We start from the raw sequence: 24,194 nt of genomic DNA on the forward strand, positions 1-24,194 counted from the left end.
TACTTTATAGAGCAACACCAACTAACGTGTACAACTGCATTCAATGTATATTAGTCTATGTTTCCGCGTATATATGTACCAGTTTACGGAGAGTGTAGAATTACAAGGGCGGTTCGGAAAGTTATTCTGTCAGCCATCCATTGTACTTTCGATCGTTAAAATCCAGTCACGTTACCGCAAGTTTAATTACACCTTCGATGATACTGATAAACTATGTAACAGGGTGTCTTATCACCTCGCAGTTAAAGTAGGTCAGACGGGGGTGACAGCTAGCGGTCGCCATATGTTTCGCTTCGTTCACGAGAGACGCTGGAGCCGGATGTTTGTAGCCGGTCGTATTGGTTGTGTATGTTAGTGTTGTGACATTGCTTTGTGGACCTGGATGTTATTGGACATATGTTTACTTCATGGTGTAATCTGTAGTGTTGTCTAGTGTATACGTCGGGACATAAGTACAATACAGTGACAGTGAGGTAAGAAACATGGTTTATACTCATCCTGAATTGACTTTCTCGTGTCTGAAAATGATGTTTCTGTGTTATAATGTGTTGTTATATGAGTGTTCTATTATGAGGTTGTTTTCGTAACAAGTATTGGTGTACATACCCATCCTCCGAGGGCGACAGTCTTACTAAGATTAGGTTTATAGAAAACGGCCTCGGTTGATCCAAGGGAAGTAACTCTAAAGTGCTGGCTTCATGTTAGTCATGGGGTGGTGGAGTTAAATGTTGATTTGACACACTGACGACCTTCTCCACATGCGTGCAATTTGTAAAGCCCATTCTTTGCCTCACAAGTTATGGGACGATTTTTAGAATGATTTACATATGAAATTTCTAAACATGACTTCGTCACGATATGGCTGAGAGATAAATTGCCGATGTGACGTAAAGTATAAACTCACTCACTCACTTAACATGACATGTGACGAAACTATCGCTACGAAACTTCCACCACAGATTGTAACCTACCTTTCTTATGACAAGCCTAGTGTTGTTGAAAATGCATGTGTAAGAGCTAAGTAGATAAAGTCAAATAGCAACACACATTCTGGATAAACGTGTGAGAGCAGTTCCACTCAACTATCACACAATGAAACCAGTCTCGGAAAGAATCTGAAGACAAAAAACTCATGCCTCGACAGTTTATCTGAATGATTATTATACATTTCCTTACAGTGTCAATTTTGTTGGTATATAGAATATCCTGAGATGACAATTCTCAAACACGGGTGGAAATACCGGTTCTTACTACATGTATCATGAACGTGACTAAATATCCATTCAAAGTGTACCACATGTATCGGGGCGGAGGGTAGCCAAGTGGTTAAAGTGTTCGCTCGTCACGCCGAAGACCCGGGTTTGATTGCCCCCATGGGTACAATGTGTGAAGCCCATTTCTGGTATCCCCCGCCTTGATATTGCTGGAATATTGCTAAATTCGGCGTAAAACAATACCCACTCACACATTCATTCACTACAGATATCGATTCAATCTTATATTTCCTTACATCCTTCATTTATTGTTCAGCTGTTAATTCTAATCAGATATTCGCCGGCAAAAGACATGCCTTTAATATAATGCGCAGGTGAAAAATAAGCGTACTCAGCTATATCATAATTGTTACTGGCATTGAAGACTAAACAACTCACATACGCATGTGTTAGAAGGTATACTGATAGATTGCGAAATGACTGATTACATTAAACAAATATGTTTTGTAATATTATGTTTTCTTTAACAAATATTCCATACATATCTGTATGTACAGAACATATGATATCGCGAAATCATGAAAATATCAGCTTCATCGTGTGGCACCAAGGGCTTATATTTGCTATAACGTCCACCCAAAGCTCACAGGAGCTGCGTTGTTATGTAGTGTTGTGTACCGTTGTGATGCACTGTGGTTAGTTTTGCTCTGTGTGTTGTAAAGGGTGTGACACGATTCAACTACAATTCTGTTAGCGGACACTGGTATGATCAATATAGAAAGACGCTTTATCGTCGTGTTTCAATCCAGAAAAATGAACTCATATATTCGTCCACTCGGACAAGATATGTAAAGGTCTCATTTTGAAGCATTCATATAAATATATTTTTTAATATTATCATTTAAAGTGCGCGTACAAACTCCAACATGCTAATTACTATATCTCAACCGCCTTACCACCTTCTGGTGACCACGTGTTACAGGGGATTCTTGTCTCAAAGGAAGCACCAGGTTGTCAATATCCCACCCTCAATCTCTAATGAAAATTATTTTAATTCAAAATGTCTAAATTCAGAGGATCTATTTTCACGGGGAAACCGATGAAATAAGAGGCTTTAAGTGTAATCTTCCCCGAGTGAATTTATCTTGTAAACCTAGTCTCCACTCATGATGTGTTTATGTTGTACAAACCCCATCACTTTGTTTTCATCAACACCAAGGATGTATTTGCATCACATTTATTGTGCCTTTTTCCATTTTCTATCCGTGGGGATTCTGGGTATGAGTACAGCCCCAAAAAAACCTTTGCTTGTCGGAATGGGCGACTTAATGGTTTGGGTGGTCAAACTCAGTGACACAATTGAGTTGATCGATGGTCATGATGTCAATCGCTGGAATTGTTGGTCCAGACTCGATTATTTACAGACCGTCGTCATGAAGCTGGAATATTGCTGAGTACTGCGTTAAATAACAACCACAGACAATAATTTAAGAAACAAACAATATAATTTCAGCTTCCACGACAGTGATGGCGTCAATAATAAGCAACCAAACTCTCCCTGCCTGTGCGGACATCATTGATGTATCGGCGTTCAACCATTACATCACCCTCCTTGCGGTGAGTTCATCGATACCCACAGCATCCCCGTATGGAAAGTGGTTTACCGATTTACTTATACCAGTAATGCATTTGATGATATCATTATTCATTTAATGTTATCAGTACTTTTTTATTGATATCAAGAAATGAGTTAATGATATCGATAAAAAATGGATGATATCTTGAAATGAATAATTATTGATGATATCAATCAACGAATTAATTACATCATTCTAAGAAGCATATTTTGGTAGTTAATGATATAATTAACTCAATAAAAAACATTGATAGTAGTTACCGAATAACTGCTATCAATAAACAAAATTCTTATCTCAGTTAATGCATTAAAAAGGAAGACATTATTGATATCATAATCTGAAAACTGATTATTCGGGCTATCACTAAAAAGGATTTACCAGTAATGTAACAGCAAGTTGTATGTTCATGAATTGAATTAATGATATCAATTATATTTAAAACCCCTTTTCTAAGGGAAAGGCCGAAATTAAATGCTTCAACAGCTCATCAATACATTCCCATTCGACAGTGACTAATATTTTTCAAAGACAACTATAATGACAAATCCCGGAATTTGATTCATTTAGCAATGATTCAACAAATTCTAGTATTATCACCTATAAATCTGTTTTTCAAAAACCCTGTTTGAGTTTATTATATCGGTTATGTCATTCCTTCATAATTCATCTATCACGGTCATCTTTTGGGATACATGTTATTATACCTTGTCTTTGAAAGGGTGTGAAGCCTTGACACGTTGATCGTGTCGACCAATTTGACACTGTACTTTAAGCAAATGCAATCTCGACGCATGCCACTGTCACTGACACCCTGAGGGAATGTCGCACCAAAGGATCATATATTGAGATATATTTGTTGTAACCAAACTACAAAATATATTACTGTATGGCAATTTGAGCCTACATTCACACATGTCATCTCTTGTTTGAAGGACTATTTTCCCCGGCGACACAGTGGGTTGTTATATCGAGGAGCAAAATAAGGATATACGAATTGGCAGTCAGTTTGCGTGCGTTCGTTGGGGTCTGAATTTAATAGAATGGGGGCCAAACTGTATAAATGTCGGAGACTCTATGAAGGTTCATACGCCAATGAACTCACACAAAGTGGCTGCCAATTTCGTCTTAAGTAACAAGGGGCATTTCTTCCCAGGCTGGTATGATCCTCATTCTAGCGCTTCTGGAGAAGCGAAGATTCCACCCAGAAGTGTGTGGAGGAAGGCCGGCATTGATTGTGTGAGTATCAATACCTGTCCAGCTCTGCGTATACTAGTATGTCATCTTCATTATACATTTATCATGTGATAAATACAAGTCAGCCCTTACAAGGATTAATGGTGTTTGGGGCCTGGAACTGGGGCATCCCATGGGTAGTATCAAGTTATGCGATGAAGTGCTTACCTTACATGTATGTTTCAATTTTAAAAGGAGAACCATCAGTCTATTATATTGGTACCTTGCCTTTCCAGCCCTCTTCCTCTACTAGATGGCTATGACAACCGTTTCTCATACGCTGCAGCCTTCGGAGCCGTCATCAACATCATCTCAACATTGTTCACAAAGTTGGATACAACGTTAACTGACTCCTTCAACGTTCCTTTGTGGGCTGCGGGTGGGTCTCCCCTATAATTTTCTTTATGTACCACAGGTGGATCCGGGGAAGTCCAGATGGTGGCGGTTCTACGGGCATCTCATATCTGTCATCATTTCCCGAAAGAAAGTTTACATTAGCTGTAAAAAATCATAAGTTGTCAAAATAACAAGCATAAGCACAAGCACATAGGCGAGACAACAAGAAGCAGTCATTTGACACAAGACGCACAATAACATGACGGCGAGAAGCAATGCGATGAGAGCTAGCAGTGTTATGACAGCAAGAAGCACAGTTGCATTATGATATTATATGGAAACGGATCACTTATTTACTACTTTGTACAGCAAGTTACCGTCTCACATAATATCATAGCAGTAAATAACACAATGCCATGATAGTTACGAAGAAGCAGAATGACATAACAACGAGAAGCACAATGACATGAAAACAAAAGGAAAACTATCATGACAAAAAGAGGCACAATTCCATTACTGTAAGAGGGACAAAATCAAGACATCAGGAATCACCTAAATGATGTAGTCATGACAGATGTAGTCATAATGCAATGGGGCTCAATGGTCACTTTAGTTCCTGCCTCATCTGACATCCCACGTACGTTTGTCATCTGTATTGTTATGATGCTATTGAACTTTTCGGTGGTTCAGTAAAAGCTTGATCTGTTCTATTCCAGCACTGGTGCTGCAGTTTCGAGTTCTGGAGGCCTGCATCACATGTTTTCCACTGTTCGCCTGTATTTCGACACGACACAAGCTGGCTGGGGCAGTTCTCGGTGTCACATATAGTTCGATACTGTAAGTTATCTGTTGTTAACATCCGTCGATGTGCTGAAATCACAAGATTTATCCCCTGAACAGCTTATACTGATCTCCTGATAAATTTTAACTATAAGTTGTAGAAACTTGTTTAAGGATAAATGCAAATTAGTAATACCAAATGTGGCTCTATAGCGCTAGCTCTTGGCATTTTAAATCTGATACGTGGATGGTTGGATGGATGGAAACGCTGCCTTGTGGAACCCACCACGAACCGTTCGGAAAATGTGAAGACTTCCCAACACCGCAGCCTTTTGCATTACCAAGAGTATTAGAAGGGCCGTGTTCCATGCAGCCAGCTCGGGTACTCGAATATGTCAGTCAACAGATTGGGAGGTACCAAACCTAAGGCACCGAGAACAATGGTACCTTGGATGCAAGCGAGACATTTCGTAAGCGAGGTCGTAATATTTGCCATGTTATTCCTGAATCATGTGAATCACATAGGTGGGAATAGGGACAGAGAATTCAATTACATCAAAATGATTTGTTTGCATTTATCAATTTATCAATTTATTGTATCCACTGATAATGTGTTGGACAGTCTTATTATATTCATTGCATAATCTACATTTCATATTTACATTGTGATGCACAAATCACACATTGATGTCTTCGAGTGGGAATTGACTGTTCCTGAGCAGCAAACAGAAAGCATTCTGTTTAACTTTTTGAGGCCAGCCGACTTCCTCTGGTCATTGCTGGTCTTTTTTAACATACTGCATATAAACTCGATCATCATCATCATCATCATCCTCATCATCATCATCATCCTCATCATCATATGCTGCATGGCTTACGCACATTTTTTAATATTGCAGCCTAGGCAGTACGTCCGCTGAGGCCGTACAGGCCTACTGCCAAATTGTGCCAGCAGTAACGGTAAGAGTCATACAAATACATCACGATGGTCCAAGTGCCAAGTATATATTATTCAGATTAGTTACATAGGCGTGCCTTAAGGTTTAACTAAATCCAATGTATCCCTTTACCTTCCAGGTGAAGTATATATGCCATGCGAACCGATATGTTGTTTCAAAGACACGTTAAAGTTAACAATCGAACGAGATCCAAAGGCTGAACACGCGATATAAATATTCTCTTTTTCTCTTTTCATTTCGTTGTTATAACTACATACTATATTGAAGAAATCTCTAAATAACATCGACTATTTTAAGTCTCGTTTTGGCATAATGCAGCGCCCCCAATGAATGCTCGATGGCTGCCTTTAAACCCCAACTCACTCTAAATCCAAAATGACTAATCACGAATATCAGATACATCTTTCAATAACTGGCATCGTTTAAAGGTATCTCAAGCGATATCGGTTCTCATCTACCTCCCGGTTGTGCTGTGCTTCTTGTATCTTATCTTCAAGTTCCTTCATGCCATCACGGAGTGCATCAGGTCAAACACATACATAACAACTGTGAGTTCTATTGGATTTTCCTTTTCCTCTCTATGACTTATTTTAATTGAACTTTCATCGATTATCGGTAAACGACTTACTGATTCAGTTTCTTTAAATATTGTTGTAAAATATGTCGATATTATTTAGCATTTTGGTGTGATATAACCATTGATAATGCCGCTAACACAAATAATATGACTATTTTATGTATATTTTTACATATAAAAGGAGCCCCTGAAACGGGTGTACACCCACCAGCAGCAGTATGTGCGTCTAGTTCTACACAGAGACTATGACCCAAGGTATCCTAATGCCGTGAAGAACTTATAGAGGCATGCAGGATACTATATAGTCAGCGATGTGGTTGCATGGAGACTTGTAGAATCCTTCAGGGAGAGAAATTCATTCACTTTAGTAGTGTGAAACTGTAGTACTATAAAGGCATGGCAAACTGTAGTATAACTATGGCATAACTCAGACTTCTAGTAATATGTAGAACTGTAGCAGTATAGTGACATGCATGACTGTAGCATATTAGTCACAAGTATGACTGTAGGTTATATTGGCATGTAGGATTAGCATAATAGGAACATGTAGGATTGAAATATAATAGGAATATGGAGCACTGTAGCATAATAGGAATATGTAGGACTGTAGCGTTGTGGAACCATGTAGGTGTGTAACATAGTAACATGTAGGACTGTAGCGTTGTAGAACCATGTAGGTAGGTAACATAGTAACATGTAGGACTGTAGCGTTGTAGAATCATGTACATGTAGGAATGTAACATAGTGACATATATGACTGTAGCGTTGTAGAACTATGTAGGTATGTATCATAGGAACCTGTAGAACTGTAGCGTTGTAGAATCATATAGGTATGTAACATAGTAACATGTAGATCTGCAGCGTTGTAGAATCATTTAGGTATGTAACATAGTAACATGTAGGACTGTAGCGTTGTAGAATCATGTACATGTAGGAATGTAACATAGTGACATATAGGACTGTAGCGTTGTAGAATCATGTAGGTATGTAACATAGTAACATGTAGGACTGTAGCGTTGTAGAATCATGTAGGTATGTAACATAGTAACATGTAGGACTGTAGCGTTGTAGAATCATGTACATGTAGGAATGTATCATAGTGACATATAGCACTGTAGCGTTGGAGAATCATGTAGGTATGTAACATAGTGACATATAGGACTGTTGCGTTGTAGAATCATGTAGGTATGTAACATAGTAACATATAGGACTGTAGCATTGTAGAATCATGTACATGTAGGAATGTAACATAGTGACATATAGGACTGTAGCGTTGTAGAATCATGTAGGTATGTAACATAGGAACATGTAGGACTGTAGCGTTGTGGAACCATGTAGGTATGTAACATAGTGACATATAGGACTGTAGCGTTGTAGAACCATGTAGGTATGTAACATAGGAACATATAGGACTGTAGCGTTGTAGAACCAAGTAGGTATGTATCATAGGAACATGTAGGACTGTAGCGTTGTAGAACCATGTAGGTATATATCATAGGAACATGTAGGACTGTAGCGTTGTAGAACCATGTAGGAATGTAACATAGTGGCATATAGGACTGTAGCGTTGTGGAATCATGTAGGTATGTAACATAGTAACATGTAGGACTGTAGCGTTGTAGAATCATGTAGGTATGTAACATAGTAACATGTAGGACTGTAGCGTTGTAGAATCATGTAGGTATGTATCATAGGAACATGTAGGACTGTAGCGTTGTAGAATCATGTAGGTATGTATCATAGGAACATGTAGGACTGTAGCGTTGTAGAATCATGTACATGTAGGAATGTAACATAGTGACATATAGGACTGTAGCGCTGTAGAATCATGTAGGTATGTAACATAGTAACATGTAGGTCTGTAGCGTTGTAGAATCATGCAGGTATGTATCATAGGAACCTGTAGAACTGTAGCGTTGTAGAACCATGTAGGAATGTAACATAGTGACATATAGGACTGTAGCGTTGTAGAATCATGTAGGTATGTAACATAGAAACATGTAGGACTGTAGCGTTGTGGAATCATGTAGGTATGTAACATAGTAACATGTAGGACTGTAGCGTTGTAGAATCATGTAGGTATGTAACATAGTAACATGTAGGACTGTAGCGTTGTAGAATCATGTAGGTATGTATCATAGGAACATGTAGGACTGTAGCGTTGTAGAATCATGTAGGTATGTATCATAGGAACATGTAGGACTGTAGCGTTGTAGAATCATGTACATGTAGGAATGTAACATAGTGACATAAAGGACTGTAGCGTTGTAGAATCATGTAGGTATGTAACATAGTAACATGTAGGACTGTAGCGTTGTAGAATCATGTACATGTAGGAATGTATCATAGTGACATATAGGACTGTAGCGTTGGAGAATCATGTAGGTATGTAACATAGTGACATATAGGACTGTTGCGTTGTAGAATCATGTAGGTATGTAACATAGTAACATATAGGACTGTAGCATTGTAGAATCATGTACATGTAGGAATGTAACATAGTGACATATAGGACTGTAGCGTTGTAGAATCATGTAGGTATGTAACATAGGAACATGTAGGACTGTAGCGTTGTGGAACCATGTAAGTATGTAACATAGTGACATATAGGACTGTAGCGTTGTAGAACCATGTAGGTATGTAACATAGGAACATATAGGACTGTAGCGTTGTAGAACCATGTAGGTATGTATCATAGGAACATGTAGGACTGTAGCGTTGTAGAACCATGTAGGTATGTATCATAGGAACATGTAGGACTGTAGCGTTGTAGAACCATGTAGGAATGTAACATAGTGACATATAGGACTGTAGCGTTGTGGAATCATGTAGGTATGTAACATAGTAACATGTAGGACTGTAGCGTTGTAGAATCATGTAGGTATGTAACATAGTAACATGTAGGACTGTAGCGTTGTAGAATCATGTAGGTATGTATCATAGGAACATGTAGGACTGTAGCGTTGTAGAATCATGTAGGTATGTATCATAGGAACATGTAGGACTGTAGCGTTGTAGAATCATGTACATGTAGGAATGTAACATAGTGACATATAGGACTGTAGCGTTGTAGAATCATGTAGGTATGTAACATAGTAACATGTAGGTCTGTAGCGTTGTAGAATCATGCAGGTATGTATCATAGGAACCTGTAGAACTGTAGCGTTGTAGAACCATGTAGGAATGTAACATAGTGACATATAGGACTGTAGCGTTGTAGAATCATGTAGGTATGTAACATAGAAACATGTAGGACTGTAGCGTTGTGGAATCATGTAGGTATGTAACATAGTAACATGTAGGACTGTAGCGTTGTAGAATCATGTAGGTATGTAACATAGTAACATGTAGGACTGTAGCGTTGTAGAATCATGTAGGTATGTATCATAGGAACATGTAGGACTGTAGCGTTGTAGAATCATGTAGGTATGTATCATAGGAACATGTAGGACTGTAGCGTTGTAGAATCATGTACATGTAGGAATGTAACATAGTGACATATAGGACTGTAGCGTTGTAGAATCATGTAGGTATGTAACATAGTAACATGTAGGTCTGTAGCGTTGTAGAATCATGCAGGTATGTATCATAGGAACCTGTAGAACTGTAGCGTTGTAGAACCATGTAGGAATGTAACATAGTGACATATAGGACTGTAGCGTTGTAGAATCATGTAGGTATGTAACATAGAAACATGTAGGACTGTAGCGTTGTAGAACCATGTAGGTATGTAACATAGTAACATGTAGGACTGTAGCGTTGTAGAACCATGTAGGTATGTAACATAGGAACATGTAGAACTGTAGCGTTGTAGAACCATGTACATGTAGGTATGTAACATAGGAACCCTGTAGGACTGTAGCGTTGTAGAACCATGTAGGTATGTAACATAGGAACATGTAGGACTGTAGCGTTGTGGAACCATGTAGGTATGTAACATAGGAACCTGTAGAACTGTAGCGTTGTAGAACCATGTAGGTATGTAACATAGAAACATGTAGGACTGTAGCGTTGTAGGACCATGTAGGTATGTAACATAGTAACCTGTAGAACTGTAGCGTTGAAGAACCATGTAGGTATGTAACATAGGAACATGTAGAACTGTAGCGTTGTAGAACCATGTAGGTATGTATCATAGGAACCTGTAGAACTGTAGCGTTGTAGAACCATGTAGGTATGTAACATAGTAACATGTAGGACTGTAGCGTTGTAGAACCATGTAGGTATGTATCATAGGAACCTGTAGAACTGTAGCGTTGTAGAACCATGTAGGTATGTAACATAGTAAAATGTAGGACCGTAGCGTTGTAGAACCATGTAGGTATGTAACATAGAAACATGTAGGACTGTAGCGTTGTAGAACCATGTAGGTATGTAACATAGTAACATGTAGGACTGTAGCGTTGTAGAATCATGTAAGTATGTATCACAGGAACATGTAGGATTGTAGCGTTGTAGAATCATGTAGGTATGTATCATAGGAACATGTAGGACTGTAGCGTTGTAGAATCATGTAGGTATGTAACATAGGAACATGTAGGATTGTAGCGTTGTGGAACCATATAGGTATGTTACATAGGAACACGTAGGACTGTAGCGTTGTAGAACCATGTAGGTATGTAACATTAAAGGAACATCTAGGACTGTATCCTTGCGAACCATGTAGGTATGTAATATTATAATTATATACATTGTACTTGTAAGTCTAACATTATAGTGACATCTATGACGGTAGCACTATAGTAACATGTAGGACTGTAGCATTATGGTGGTACTGTAGGAATATAGCATTAATTAAGTTACTTAAAGGACTGTAAAATTATAGTGGTACATGCATTTTTAACTGTATCATTCTTCTGGCATGTATGAATCCATAGCTAGCATATTGACATGTGGACATGTAGCATTTTCGTGAACTGTTGCATGATAGTAACAGGCAAAACTGGCGCTTTATCAAACTACAACATCTAGTGGCAGCAGAACTGAATCAGCGTTGCGTAATTTATAATACGAAGATCTGTAGCATTTATTAGAATAAATAATCACTGACAGTTTTGGTTTTCTGATTAAAAAAGTAATCAAATTAATTCATATTTGTGCAATGTAGCCTTCAAACTACCGTGATGTTGCGCACTGTATAACACTGTATTTCAGCACAGAGACGACAACCTGTGATAAACTGATCTACAGATCCGTGGCTGGATTCAAATACCCTGTACGAATTATATCTGTGGCCTTCATACTGCTAGTTCTTCTATACAGAGTAAGTAGAATGCGGTTATCTTGAACCCATGTATAGTTTAATTATACCACGTCTATTGATTTAAAACCTCATTATACCAGTAGAGCGGCGGACGTTGAAACAACGTAATGCCACACCTGGGCACACACGGGTTGCTGTTAAAACCAGAGAATACTACATCCACTAACACCCGGGTGGAAGTTTCAACCATTTCATTTATGATCAGTCATCATCATACATATGATCGTTGCATCCAATTACTCCCCAGAGTATCCACGTAGGGTCTGTTAGTGATTATGGTTTTGCGCCGCTTACAGGAATATTCCAGAAATATGCTTCACGAATTCAACCCTTTTTGGGACTCGTCTGCGGGCTTTCAGGGTGGCGGGCGAATGCTTTAACCACTGGCCGCCCTTATTGATACCAAAGTGTACATTAATTTTGAAATTCATTTATGTCTTGTTATTTGGTTAAAGTGTATGTGTGTATGAAGAAGATAGTTCAAATGTTCACATTCGAAACAACATGGAAGTCCTCGGCAAATCCAAGAATTCAAAGGGTCACCGTTGCTGCCATCATCACAATCGTCATATATGGGGGCATGGTGGGCAAGACGTCTAGAGCGCCGCAATGTAGAGTTGTCTCCCTTAGCCTCATATGGTTGATCCAACAATTCACCCTGATTATGATTTGCAGTAACATATACGACGCATGTGTTTCACCAGTATGTTAGTTCCACAGATCTGCATCACTTCGGCCACTTTCCCCACATTATAAGTACCTGAAATTCTGTTCAAAGCGGAGTTAAACCAAACTCACTATAATCACATATGTCAGGGTTGAAATAACGCCACGTTGTCGACACACAGAAAAAACAGAGATTTATAACTTAAACTTAGGTTTCGTTTCATAATTATGTTTTGAATGTGAGCATGTACATAATTAAATTGATTCTTTTCCAGCTTGGATTGGCCCTGCTTCTTGTTGGTTCTCTAATTACCGACTTGTCAGAGTTTTATTTCGTCGGTCAGAATTTTTCAATTCCCGTCGGTGAAACCAGGTTTTATTTGATGACGCCAGTTGTATTGGATCTACTTGTAGGTATGACACTGTGGAGTGGGCTATTCGTTCGCTTTTTGAAATATTCTTCTCTTTATTGTTTCACGACTCCAAATGACCTCCTAGTAACACTTGTAATAATTACCAACACACCTGATCGATGATTTTTTGTGCTGTCTTGTGAGAATTGTATGAAACATTCATTTGACTGATGTGACATGCACAAAAGTAGTAGGGAGTTTGTTTAATCCTCATTACCCCAAATAATGCCTCCCTTCCTTCATAAGAATTTCTGGATGACGTATCTCCTCCGCTGTGAATGTTGCGTTTCATTTGGTTGTTGCCCAATGCGCATGTACAATAGAAGGTTTATGTGTATGTCGGCTCTTGCAAGTGCGATGCATTATTATGTGTACGTAAAGGGGTAAATGCAAACAGAAACTTGACCAGGCAAGTGTATATAGCGGGAAATAGTTATACAATATAGTTTACATTAGCACATATATTGACGGATCCTATCGTAGAGCAGGACACCCGTACCTTTAACATGTACCCCCAATTGAATCTGTTGCAACAGATAATCGAGACTGATTATTCTCTGGTGTTGATTTTTTAAATTATATCATACGATATATATTGTTTTCATCCTCAAAGGAGAATGTACATACATAACTTCCTCTCTTTGTTTTTCTATGTGTTTAAGTTATAACTGTCTTCATTATCTCAGGTCTAAACATATAAGAAAGGGTTTTTTAAGAGTTTCTTCTGTTATGATGGAAAATTCTTTTCACCTTCTAATTAACATTCATACACTATATACAGCACATGTCTTGAGCTCGAATTCATTTATAATCCCACGTGTGTATAAACATACATGTATTTAATAACTCTGTATATTTAAAAAATACGTATTTAAGCGCATGTTCTAAGCTCAATATTATTCAGTTGAAATAACAAATTATCGTCGTTTTGGGAAACCAATCTAACTTTAGCGTTTATGAAACTGGCATTACACAAGTAATTATATTTTATGTTTTGCGATTGGACACCCAATACTTGAAGTATCACACAGAGGTTTCTATATTATCTATCATAGTCGGTTAATTTTGAATTTGTATTCTCAGGTGACTAAATCAGATGTACATATGTTGAAGGAAGATAAAAAGGAGTGTACAAGAAAATTTTATGCCCATATGTTAACAGGTTTAAAGCCATGTTTTGTTTAGATTAACTGTCAAAATAAAAAACAAACTCGAGTACATTTATTGAGAAGGAATGATATCAGCAAATACAGTACCATTAATATTTCATCAATACCTAGCAAATATATGTACGCCTCGCGTACCTTTACAAACAGTTTTTAAACGGAAAACGACAAAAGGTATGGACTTACTAAGCAACCTTGTTGTAAGTCTAAAGCCTACATGACACATTCAGATTAGTAATGGTCACATGTGATATAATTTTTAACAGACACATTGTGTTTACATGCTTTATATATTGTCGTATTTAAACCATTTTATCCTCACATGTCTCTCTTTTGCCATGTGTTGAATGTTTTATTTTGAAGAACCCGTTTTACACATATGAATACTTCGTAGGAATATGCTTAGTATTAAGCAATAATCAATTATTGTCTTCCTGATGCGAATTTGACGCAGTTTGTTTCCCATGTTGCAGGCGTGTTCTACATCACAACGATCGTATGTGTGATAGTCACTACATTCTACATCTACCTGTTTATGAAGAGTTACAGGTAAACGATGCGTTCCTGTCAATCCAATTAAACTGATTTAGCTGTCATTAATTCATTTGAAGACCATCATGATCCTGTTCTATTTACAGACGTCATTTGCTGCGCATGTTTCGGGGAAACAAGAGTTTCATTCTCGATCAACTGCCGAAACCACATATAATGATGGTATGTTTATTAACATTATACCTACTGGGAAGGATGGTCGCAATTGAATACTTTCCAGGTCCTATTTATTTTCAATGAGCAGTATTGCCCTGCCAATATAATAGTAAAATATAACGTCAACGCCAGAGAATAATCAGTCTATTATCCGATAAAATAATTCCTATTGCGTTGTAAAGGCAAACAGCAGTGAAAATTATATGAATGGATGAAAATGATGTAAATGGATAATTAGCTTTGATTTTATATGCTTCAACTCTTTAAGGACGTGGGGAAAATAAAGGATAAATAAAGCGTTCGCTCATCAGGCGAATTACCAGAGTTCCCGACGTGGGTATACTTAAAATCCTGTCGGATTATCACTTGGGCACTTTTGCAAATTCGGCATAAACCCCCACTCACTCGCTGACAGACATTTGACTCAGTCAATACCCTTGATTATGTATCTGGTAGTCGAACCTATATCTAGACTTAAAGTAATCGAATATTCAAAGCTTAGTGGGTCTTATGTAGTGAAAATCATAATTCGGACTATACCGTTCCAAGTGAAATCGTTTGGATAGACCCATTTACGAATCAAAGAAATATTAATTTCGTTACGTTGTGATGTCCCTTTAATTTTACTTATAAACAAGGTTTGATAAGGGCACTTTTGCCCCCGGGAAGAAGCATTATGGGGGCATTATAATTATTCCAGAAAGTATTATATTAATCATTATGAAAGTTATTGATTGTGCTGATATGACGGAGAATAAGACGTTATTCATGTCAATACTTGCATGTTTGGGATTTATAACATTACTAACATCATGGAATATATGAGAGTAAAATCTGTTCAGTTTTTAAGAAGCGTTTTATTCTAATAATTGAGGATTGGCAAAATTCTTGGGCCAAGGCGATTTTCTAAGGAGTTGCAATTGTACACGAAGACAGTACAATCATAAAATAATATTGATCATTTGAAAATCTGACAATTTTTAACTTTTCAGTGGACCAAAAGGGCCCTGGTCCTTATTCGTCCTTTTTGCAACAGACATCACCCTGAAGGCGTGTGCCCTGATAAACGGGCCCTGGTACCGGTTATATTAACGTGATTTTCGCAATGGTTTATTTGAAAAGAAGAATGTATATTTTCCTTTTTCTGCTTTCAGGCCAGCAGCATGCGCTTTCCTGGATATCAAGTTGCATACATGTTGTGGGGTAACAGCTTCAAATTATTTTAGTCACTGATATGTTTAATTTTTCCTAAATGTTACGCAGCAATATCGGATAGGTCTAGATGCTGAAGCACATCGAAATGTAAGGTGGATAATATGACATGCGGTTTCAAGTTAATGTTAGTAAGATATTTAAACCTCCGGACCGTTTTTGTCCGGATTAACACGTTTCTGGATTAACGCATCTTTGGTACTGAAGTCACTTGTCATGTAACCGCTTCCAAGAAGATCGTCCGGAAGGTGACGTTTTTGGATTAACGGGGTCCGGACTAGCAATGTTTCACTGTATGTGTTTCCGGTCATATATATACACTCAAATAATAATGTTCTCTGCAATACTTATATTGTAAATCAATTCATTAATTTTGTGTATTCTATTTTGCAGGGTTTGGCCTGCTGTTTGTTGCACTTTTGGTCGCGGGCTTGATGCTCACCTACGTGATATATCTGACCATTATCAATCACATCCTGACAGATGTTCTTTTATCGCTGTTACAAACAATAAGGTACATCTAGTTGTGTGAACACTACGGTGTTATTATTGCTGTAGCAAAAAATAAGGTAGTTTAATACAGATTCGTGTCAACACATGTGCCAAAAACTGTTACAAAGGACAAGGAATGTTAAATGTCCTTTTGGGCCTCTTCGTGATTCTGTATAATTTTGTTTTGTGTTTGTTGTTTAACGCCGCAATCAGCAATATGCCAGCTGTATGATGGCAGCATGATATGACGGCGAGTCTGGACCAGCAGTTATATGACTTTTGTGTGCAACGATCTACACAGTCGGGGTACGATGACACGCTATCAACCTAATGACCGAGCCTGACTACCCGATTCATTTGGCAGCCTCTTACGTCCAGCATCATGATCAGTTGCTGGTGACACGAAATCCCCACGGGGAGAAATCGGTGTGATAATTATGACATGTGTTCATATAAAAAGGTGTATACTTTGATTAATTGAAAAAAACAAACTTGTACATACATAATGTACATCATGTATATGAATAACTGCTTTTATTGATACTCCAATCAACACTACAAAACACCGCTTTGAGCGTTGGTACAAACGTTGTCATATTAAAAAAGACATAAAAACACCATAGCTAATTCTGAAATTTGAAAAGTCATTCCGTATTTGACAATTACAATATGTATTTATGCAATTATATCACCATCTCACAAACACATGACCATGATGGATTAGGAATATACCAAGTGGCGCTTTTCAAATAAACATTAAAGAAAAACAAATAAATATTTGTAAACATTAAGCTGACATATTGATACTTTCAGGAGTTTTGTTTTATTGAAAGTTATTGAAAGTTGTTTTTTGTACAAGTGTTCCAGCCATGGCGTTGCTGTTGTTCTATCTACAAGTTGTCCTTGCCAAACGTGTACTCATGCAAGAGAAGATCAAGGTAACAGATGACACACCTCCTCTAAATGTGGACAACAGGTACTGTAAAAGCTTCAGTCTCAATAGTAATCTCAACCCTACTGTTTAGAGACCCTGTGGTGATTCAGGGACATATTAATGAGGACCAGGTGGACACAATGTGTGGCCTGGATGTATGTGCTTAGGATGTCACCCACTCAAATATTGTTGACTGCGGCGTACAACGTACATTATTGATTCACTCACTAGGGTTTGGAGTTGTCTGTCTAAGTGGGGATTTTTGGGAAGCCTAGCGTTCGCTCATCACCCCGAAAGTCCGGGTTTGATTCCCTTTATGAGTAAAATGTGTGCGGCTCACTTCTGGCGTCCACCACCGTGCTAACGCTGGAGTATTGCTCAATCAATTTCGAAGTGATAGGTTCAATAACAATAATCAAACCATACCACGAAAACGTGTGTTTTAGGGCCGACACAGTGTTTCCAATAACCTGATCATGAACAGATCCAATTACAGATCATTAAGTCACATGTTGAAGATAACTTCAATATAATTTCAGGCGCTTTTATGAATGCTTTAATTACTACGCCTTGTTCGGAAATCTGGCCATTGGAATATTTTCGTGTTTCTGGAGAATTCTACAAGGGCTCATTCTTGGTGTCTTAATGGTTGGTCGGCTGGATCACAGCATATATTCAAGGGGCTGGGAACACAGAGACAAAGGTATGTCAAGGCTGTTGTTTAACCTTTATATTATCAGTCGTTATCCTTTTGAAAAACCTTCATTTATAGCAATTGAACGGTATTTCAATGATAGGACAATGTACCTGCTTATGAGGAAGGACCTGTGCTGGAAGAAGCACATGTACAGGTCACAGAATGGTAATGTAGACGAATTTGGCTTTAAATCAATCTCTAGCAGATCCATGCTCGGCTATGAAGGTAATGCGTTACAGTGATTTGCGTCGCCTTTGGCCTCCGCCATGCCCCCAATATATGCTCTTTTAAGGAGGGGTACAAATGGCCCAGCCGTCTAACTCAGTTTTTATTGACGAGATTTTGTCGGCCACTGCTTCAAGATACCATTTATAGTGAAAAGGGAAGGCAAATAGTTATTTCACACTACATTCTATTGCCTATTTAATTTTAACAACTATATATTGTGGGAGCGTTAACCTGAGGTACTTTCTCTCTCAAGTATTAGCCACCCTCATGCACGCCAACACACATCATTAATAACGGTTTCTTCTCACATATAGGCTATCTGTCGTACATCTCCATGCTGCACGTGGAGAACGCACACAACCACCCGGTGTTGAGAGTCTTCTGCGACCTGTTACTGACAGCTCTGGATAAGGATGGACATCAGCACACATATCAGACACCGGGTACGTTTTATTTACCGTTACCGTTTTATTCGTGTGTTGGGTGTCAATAAACACTATAATACGGGTAACATATATATTAACACATTATATATCATGTGGTATATATTGGTAAACGTGAGCAGCGAGTATGGTTTTACAAATATACACCACATTGTAGTGAGATTCTTCCATGCCACCTCGAGGTAAACTGAGAATCGATTTCACATTTTATGTGTAGTGTTGAACCCGAATACTTAGTGTGCCGAGTCAACCACCATGCATTAATACCAATAATCGGTAATACTGTGCCTGTCAGTAACGCTGCAGCTACACTTAAGGAGTAAATTTCATTGCAGCGAAATCAGTAGTAAAAACCGTTACCTGTCCACCATCTGATCTTGTAGAGCAACCGTAATTTAATGCTGTATCTACTGCAACGTTCTTGAGGCGAATGTGCTTTGACGGGTGCCATCGGTGGGACAGGACACATGTACGCTCACCTTTTTATGAACACCTGGTATCATCCCTTTTTGATAGTGATTCATAAACACATGATCATGATTTAGTCGGGATCGTACAATGGATTTCTGAAGAATAAGAAAAGGATTTTGTCACTTTTATTACAACATTGCCAACACTTGCCTATATATATTTGACGTCGTAGCTCTAGATCAATAGCTATTGTCCACGGCTCTTAATAATTAATATTTATTGTTCAAATATTGTAATACATCAGAAAGCAATGCATGTTTGCGGAAAATACAAGTAAGGTGAAAATGATCCATATAAACAAAGAGAACCGGACACAACATTATTTCTCCTTGGACAATGTGTTCGGCATACACTACATGTGGTACAAAGTCAAAAGGCAATATGATCATATGACTATATTCTATGTGTTACTATAGTATTCAGTTTGTTCAACCTTTGTGTATTCTACTAATACCATTTCAAACCAGGAATAGTATGAAAACGTTCCTCTGATCTGATTTCAGTGAGAAGAAATACGAAAGCTTTAAGAAGATGGCTTGTGGCTTACACGCTTATCAACAACCCAGAACTTGCTCAAAGAAGAAAAAGAGTTCTGAGTGGAACCAACAAAAAACGTCGGTTTACCAGAATCCCTCAAGCGGAACTGGAATGTGCTATTGACTGGCCCATTGATGACGGAATCAGTTCTTCTGTGGAATTTGCTTCTAGCCGAAGGAATATTTTGCTTAATCACGCAGCCTCTCAATGCCATTCTGATCTGTGATGGGACAATGCTTGTTACTGAACTGTGCTTGTGATGGGATAGTGTCTGACTGAACAGTACTTTTGTAGGGACAGTGGTCGTGAGTGGACAGTGCTTGTGATTAGGACAGTATTTGTGATGGGACAGTGCATGTGATGGGATAGTGTCGGACTGAACTTTTGTAGGGACAGTCCTTGTAAGTGGACAGTGTCTGTGATGCGACAATGCCTGTGATGACACGATACTTATGATTGAGCAATGGTTTTATTGGACAGTACTTGTTACTTGTGATCATAACATTTAGACCATGTCTTAAATTTACTATTACTTGGTTTACGGCTTCGCCCACTGAATTACTACATGTGTGTGCATGGTATAACAATTGAATGTTTAGAACAATGTGTAACATATTTTGACCAATATTCGAAAGGAAACTTTTTCACTTGCCATTCGCAGTAACAAACTGCAGCTACTCTTATTACAGAATTAAGTCATCCCCTACCAACAGATCATGTACAATAGCCGGTAATATTGGACGACTATAACGGGGTCACTAGGGGATGACAATGGCTGTAAAATAACTTACTTGTATATCAGATATCCACCAACAATATAGTTGTCCATCGTACATGGAATAGGCATGTTACGATGGATAACCAACCAAATTGGTCAATATCCAGTAGCTCAAGTGTATATCAAGGTAAGGCATGCTGCTTATCGGGCGATATAGTCAAGATACCATGCTGAGTGATGAATTTGATGAAATTTGGTATTCAGATTGTGCATTATGGATCCAGACCGAGTTCAAAATCAGCAAAGTAGGTTATATCAACCAGGTCAGAGGCCACGTAAAACTGACTAAACCTGTGAGAAACATGTTCCCGTGTTTTATCGGGTGTAACTATTGATGGATTTAATCGCATTTAATTTGTTGAATAATTTAATTTTAAACATAGGTCAAATTAGTCAATACTGACGAGGTCAAACATCGCTGAATAATGACTAGAACTGACTTGTGGTACAACAAATATTGATACATTTAGATATAATTTGTCACATGTAAATTCAGATTGGGTTAAGTACTCGTAACTAGCCAAATTAGTCAATATTATCAATTTTTTTCAGGAGCCAAATACATACCCATGTGTGTACAAGTCCAAACAAATTTCTGGCCACTGCCACTTATATTTATCATCTTCTAGATCTATTGCTCAAAAACAGAAATTAAGTCTTCAGCTTCTCACAAATGCAACCCATTACATGGTCATTTATATATGTGTAGTGTATAATTATGTCTAAAAGAAGTCTGTATTACAGACGAATAAAAATGAGACGTTTTAAAGCTATCTTCTTTCAGGGTATGATTGATTATAATAATCTTAACTTTTATTATCTTCTTTTGTAATTTGTTACATTATGTAGATGTGGATATTGACTTTTTAAAGTGCGAAAACATGTATCTCAGCATGTTGTGTTTCACTTGTCTCTTTACACCCCACCCTGTCGGGGCATAATTCCTGCATATATTTAACTTACACCCCGATTGAGATTGATTTAATGTAATAAGTTCAGGCATGACTTGGAAAACAATCACGAAAATGTTTTTAAACAACAAAGGAAATTTAATGTTTACTAAGTCGCCGACCCATTTCTTCAAGATGTTGTGGACACATCATAAATGAAAATTAGAATGATTGTGGTAACAATAGGTGACTTATAAAGAGCAGGGCCAGGGCGGGGTCCGCTTAAAGCGCATGGCACTGTTATATTACCCTGATCAGTTCTCAGGGGAGTGTAATATATCACGGACTATCGGCTGTAATCTCAGTATAATATTGTGTCAATATTCAGCTCTATGTTTTTCCCCCTGTATAATCTGTCCTTTACCACAACTGTAAGGTGTTCCAAGATATTAAATAATACATTATTGATGTACAACTTTTACTCCAACGTTTTAAGGTTACTGCTTTCAGTTAATGATTGATTCTGAAACTCGTTACGTATATTTTATTTTGTTATATTTTACAGATGTTAATGTTGACGTTTTAAAGTGTGCAAACATGTATTTAGCATGTGGCGTTTTATCGCTCTTTCACGTCTCTATACATCCCGTCAGCTGTGAAAAATAATGTGTCAATATTCCATTTTATGGGGTTTTTCTGTCATTTTTACTCCCCACATTGGTGGTGTTCACAATTAAGTACAATATTGATGAACCCTTTTTATGCTTTTAATAAATTTATTGATTACAATTGTGTTACTTGTTGATTTGTCAGAATGGAGATGCCGCGCAATATGTGTACTGATATATCGAAACAGATGCAGTGAGTGTGTCGATGGTAAACTAGTACTTATATAAACTTCTTTTCTGTAAGTTATTTAATGCATAATTTACATGCATTGATTAATTTCTGTATATTTCCCCTGGAAGACATAGATGAACACGTGACCTATGTCACAGAGGAATTCCCATTGTGCACACGACACCAGTGTTATTTCTATTTGTTAGGCCTTTTGGACAAACCAAAATGCCTCTAAAAATAGGATTGCATGTATAATGTAAGAATCCTTTGGGAATGAGCAACGCTTGGGGTGAGGGTTCGATGACTACCGATGACTATTTAGCCAAGTGCTAACAAATATACACGAAACGCTAATACAATTGCAACACATTGCCTGAAAGATCGTTCCTCTCGTCATTATCTGCACCAGGCCATAAATGAGCCACGTTGTCACAATATCGTCTTTCCTTGTGAAGAGCATGTTTTTCTGGACTGTAGATACTTTAATGATATATTTATTATATGAGTACCAACGTGTTCATTCGAATGAAGACGGATGCTTGTGTTTGGTTCAACACTTTTCTGAACAATATTAAAGTTCAGTGAAAGATCCTGGATAACATTGGAAAAATGGACAAGTTTTACAAATATTTTATTACGTCACATGCCACATATTAAGAATTGGAACTAGGGAATGTTACAAACTAACAGACCATGTTCCAGTATCTTAAACCTGCCAATAATACACATAGTTCGGGACCAGTATCTCTCAACGTGCTGGTCAGATAGAGTCAGGAAAACAAATTTAAGGCGTTAATACCTTTCTCTGTATCTGTGTTTACTATGTTAAAACTATATGCTATTACCCCGGGCAATACCTGCAAGTCTATTTGGTAAATGAAAACGTCATACTTGGGTGCATATCTCAGATATTCCCATGGTAATACTCCTGTGCACAGATTATGCCAACTCTGTAAACTGTATTACGTTGTTTACCTTTTGGAATATGTATTGTGGCTGAACTTGAATGAATCTTGTGTGAATACCAACTCGGGTAATGTTTTAGTTAGAGTGTGTCGGGTATACTATATGCAATCATGTATACTGTTGTATTATGTTGAGTACCTTTAAATATGTATCATGACGAATTTAACGAAGTGGAAATTCTAAAATTGTGAAACTGACTGATAAACTAGTTTGTCAATTATTGCATTCACCTTCAGGCTAGCAATCGATTCCCTATCGATACCTCTTTGCCTACAGTCTAATGGGTAAGTAATGCACTGAACGTCACTCTTAAACGTTTTCTTGAACTGCGCGATCAGTCAAAAGTTTCGTAAACTGAGTATGCTACAACCATACATATAAGAAAATTTAATTTGTTTTCTATGAAAACAGAAACGAACGAACCTACCCGAAAGGTGTAGCATCATCGTCTATTGTTGCATCTCGATAATGACTGTGTGACTTCAACAATGGCGTCCTATACGTCACCAATTAAATAAAACCGCTTATCAGTAACCGTATGGTTGGTTCGGTATCATTATCAGAATATTTAAGACATAACATTGTATTGTGTGAGCATATAGTGGCATAATATTAATTATCTTTCCTAATGACATGCTTACTAAAAGGAAACAAGCGACAGTTCTATCTTTTAACTTTAGAATCCGTGTATGAATACAATGCCTGTGTGAACCCCACATGTATTAAAAAGTGCAAAAGGATTCGTAAACACGAG

At 37.8% G+C, this 24,194-nt stretch overlaps 1 protein-coding gene across 3 annotated transcripts in view; it reads left to right on the top strand.

The window, feature by feature from the left end:
- The first annotated feature begins 86 nt into the window (after positions 1-86).
- LOC124131504 (stimulated by retinoic acid gene 6 protein-like) overlaps positions 87-24,194 on the top strand; it is a 59,692-nt gene continuing 35,584 nt past the window's right edge. Inside the window, exons 1-18 of one of the 3 annotated variants that reach the window (XM_046494798.2) lie at positions 92-473; positions 2,728-2,831; positions 4,005-4,087; positions 4,321-4,463; positions 5,137-5,257; positions 6,100-6,160; positions 6,588-6,707; positions 6,918-6,991; positions 11,891-11,999; positions 12,941-13,079; positions 14,718-14,793; positions 14,883-14,958; positions 16,107-16,155; positions 16,558-16,678; positions 17,516-17,632; positions 18,130-18,293; positions 18,830-18,958; positions 19,933-22,423. In XM_046494798.2, coding sequence (XP_046350754.2) covers positions 2,742-2,831; positions 4,005-4,087; positions 4,321-4,463; positions 5,137-5,257; positions 6,100-6,160; positions 6,588-6,707; positions 6,918-6,991; positions 11,891-11,999; positions 12,941-13,079; positions 14,718-14,793; positions 14,883-14,958; positions 16,107-16,155; positions 16,558-16,678; positions 17,516-17,632; positions 18,130-18,293; positions 18,830-18,958; positions 19,933-20,192 — 1,932 coding nt within the window. In that variant the 5' untranslated portion in view covers positions 92-473; positions 2,728-2,741 and the 3' untranslated portion in view covers positions 20,193-22,423. Of the gene's footprint in view, positions 474-2,727; positions 2,832-4,004; positions 4,088-4,320; positions 4,464-5,136; positions 5,258-6,099; positions 6,161-6,587; positions 6,708-6,917; positions 6,992-11,890; positions 12,000-12,940; positions 13,080-14,717; positions 14,794-14,882; positions 14,959-16,106; positions 16,156-16,557; positions 16,679-17,515; positions 17,633-18,129; positions 18,294-18,829; positions 18,959-19,932; positions 22,424-24,194 lie in introns of those variants that run through there. The other 2 variants (XM_048398409.1, XM_048398406.1) reach the window with 2 other exon arrangements.

Source organism: Haliotis rufescens, unplaced genomic scaffold, assembly GCF_023055435.1.
Source record: "Haliotis rufescens isolate VD_foot unplaced genomic scaffold, xgHalRufe1.0.p SCAF_1, whole genome shotgun sequence".
Lineage (NCBI taxonomy): Eukaryota > Metazoa > Mollusca > Gastropoda > Lepetellida > Haliotidae > Haliotis > Haliotis rufescens.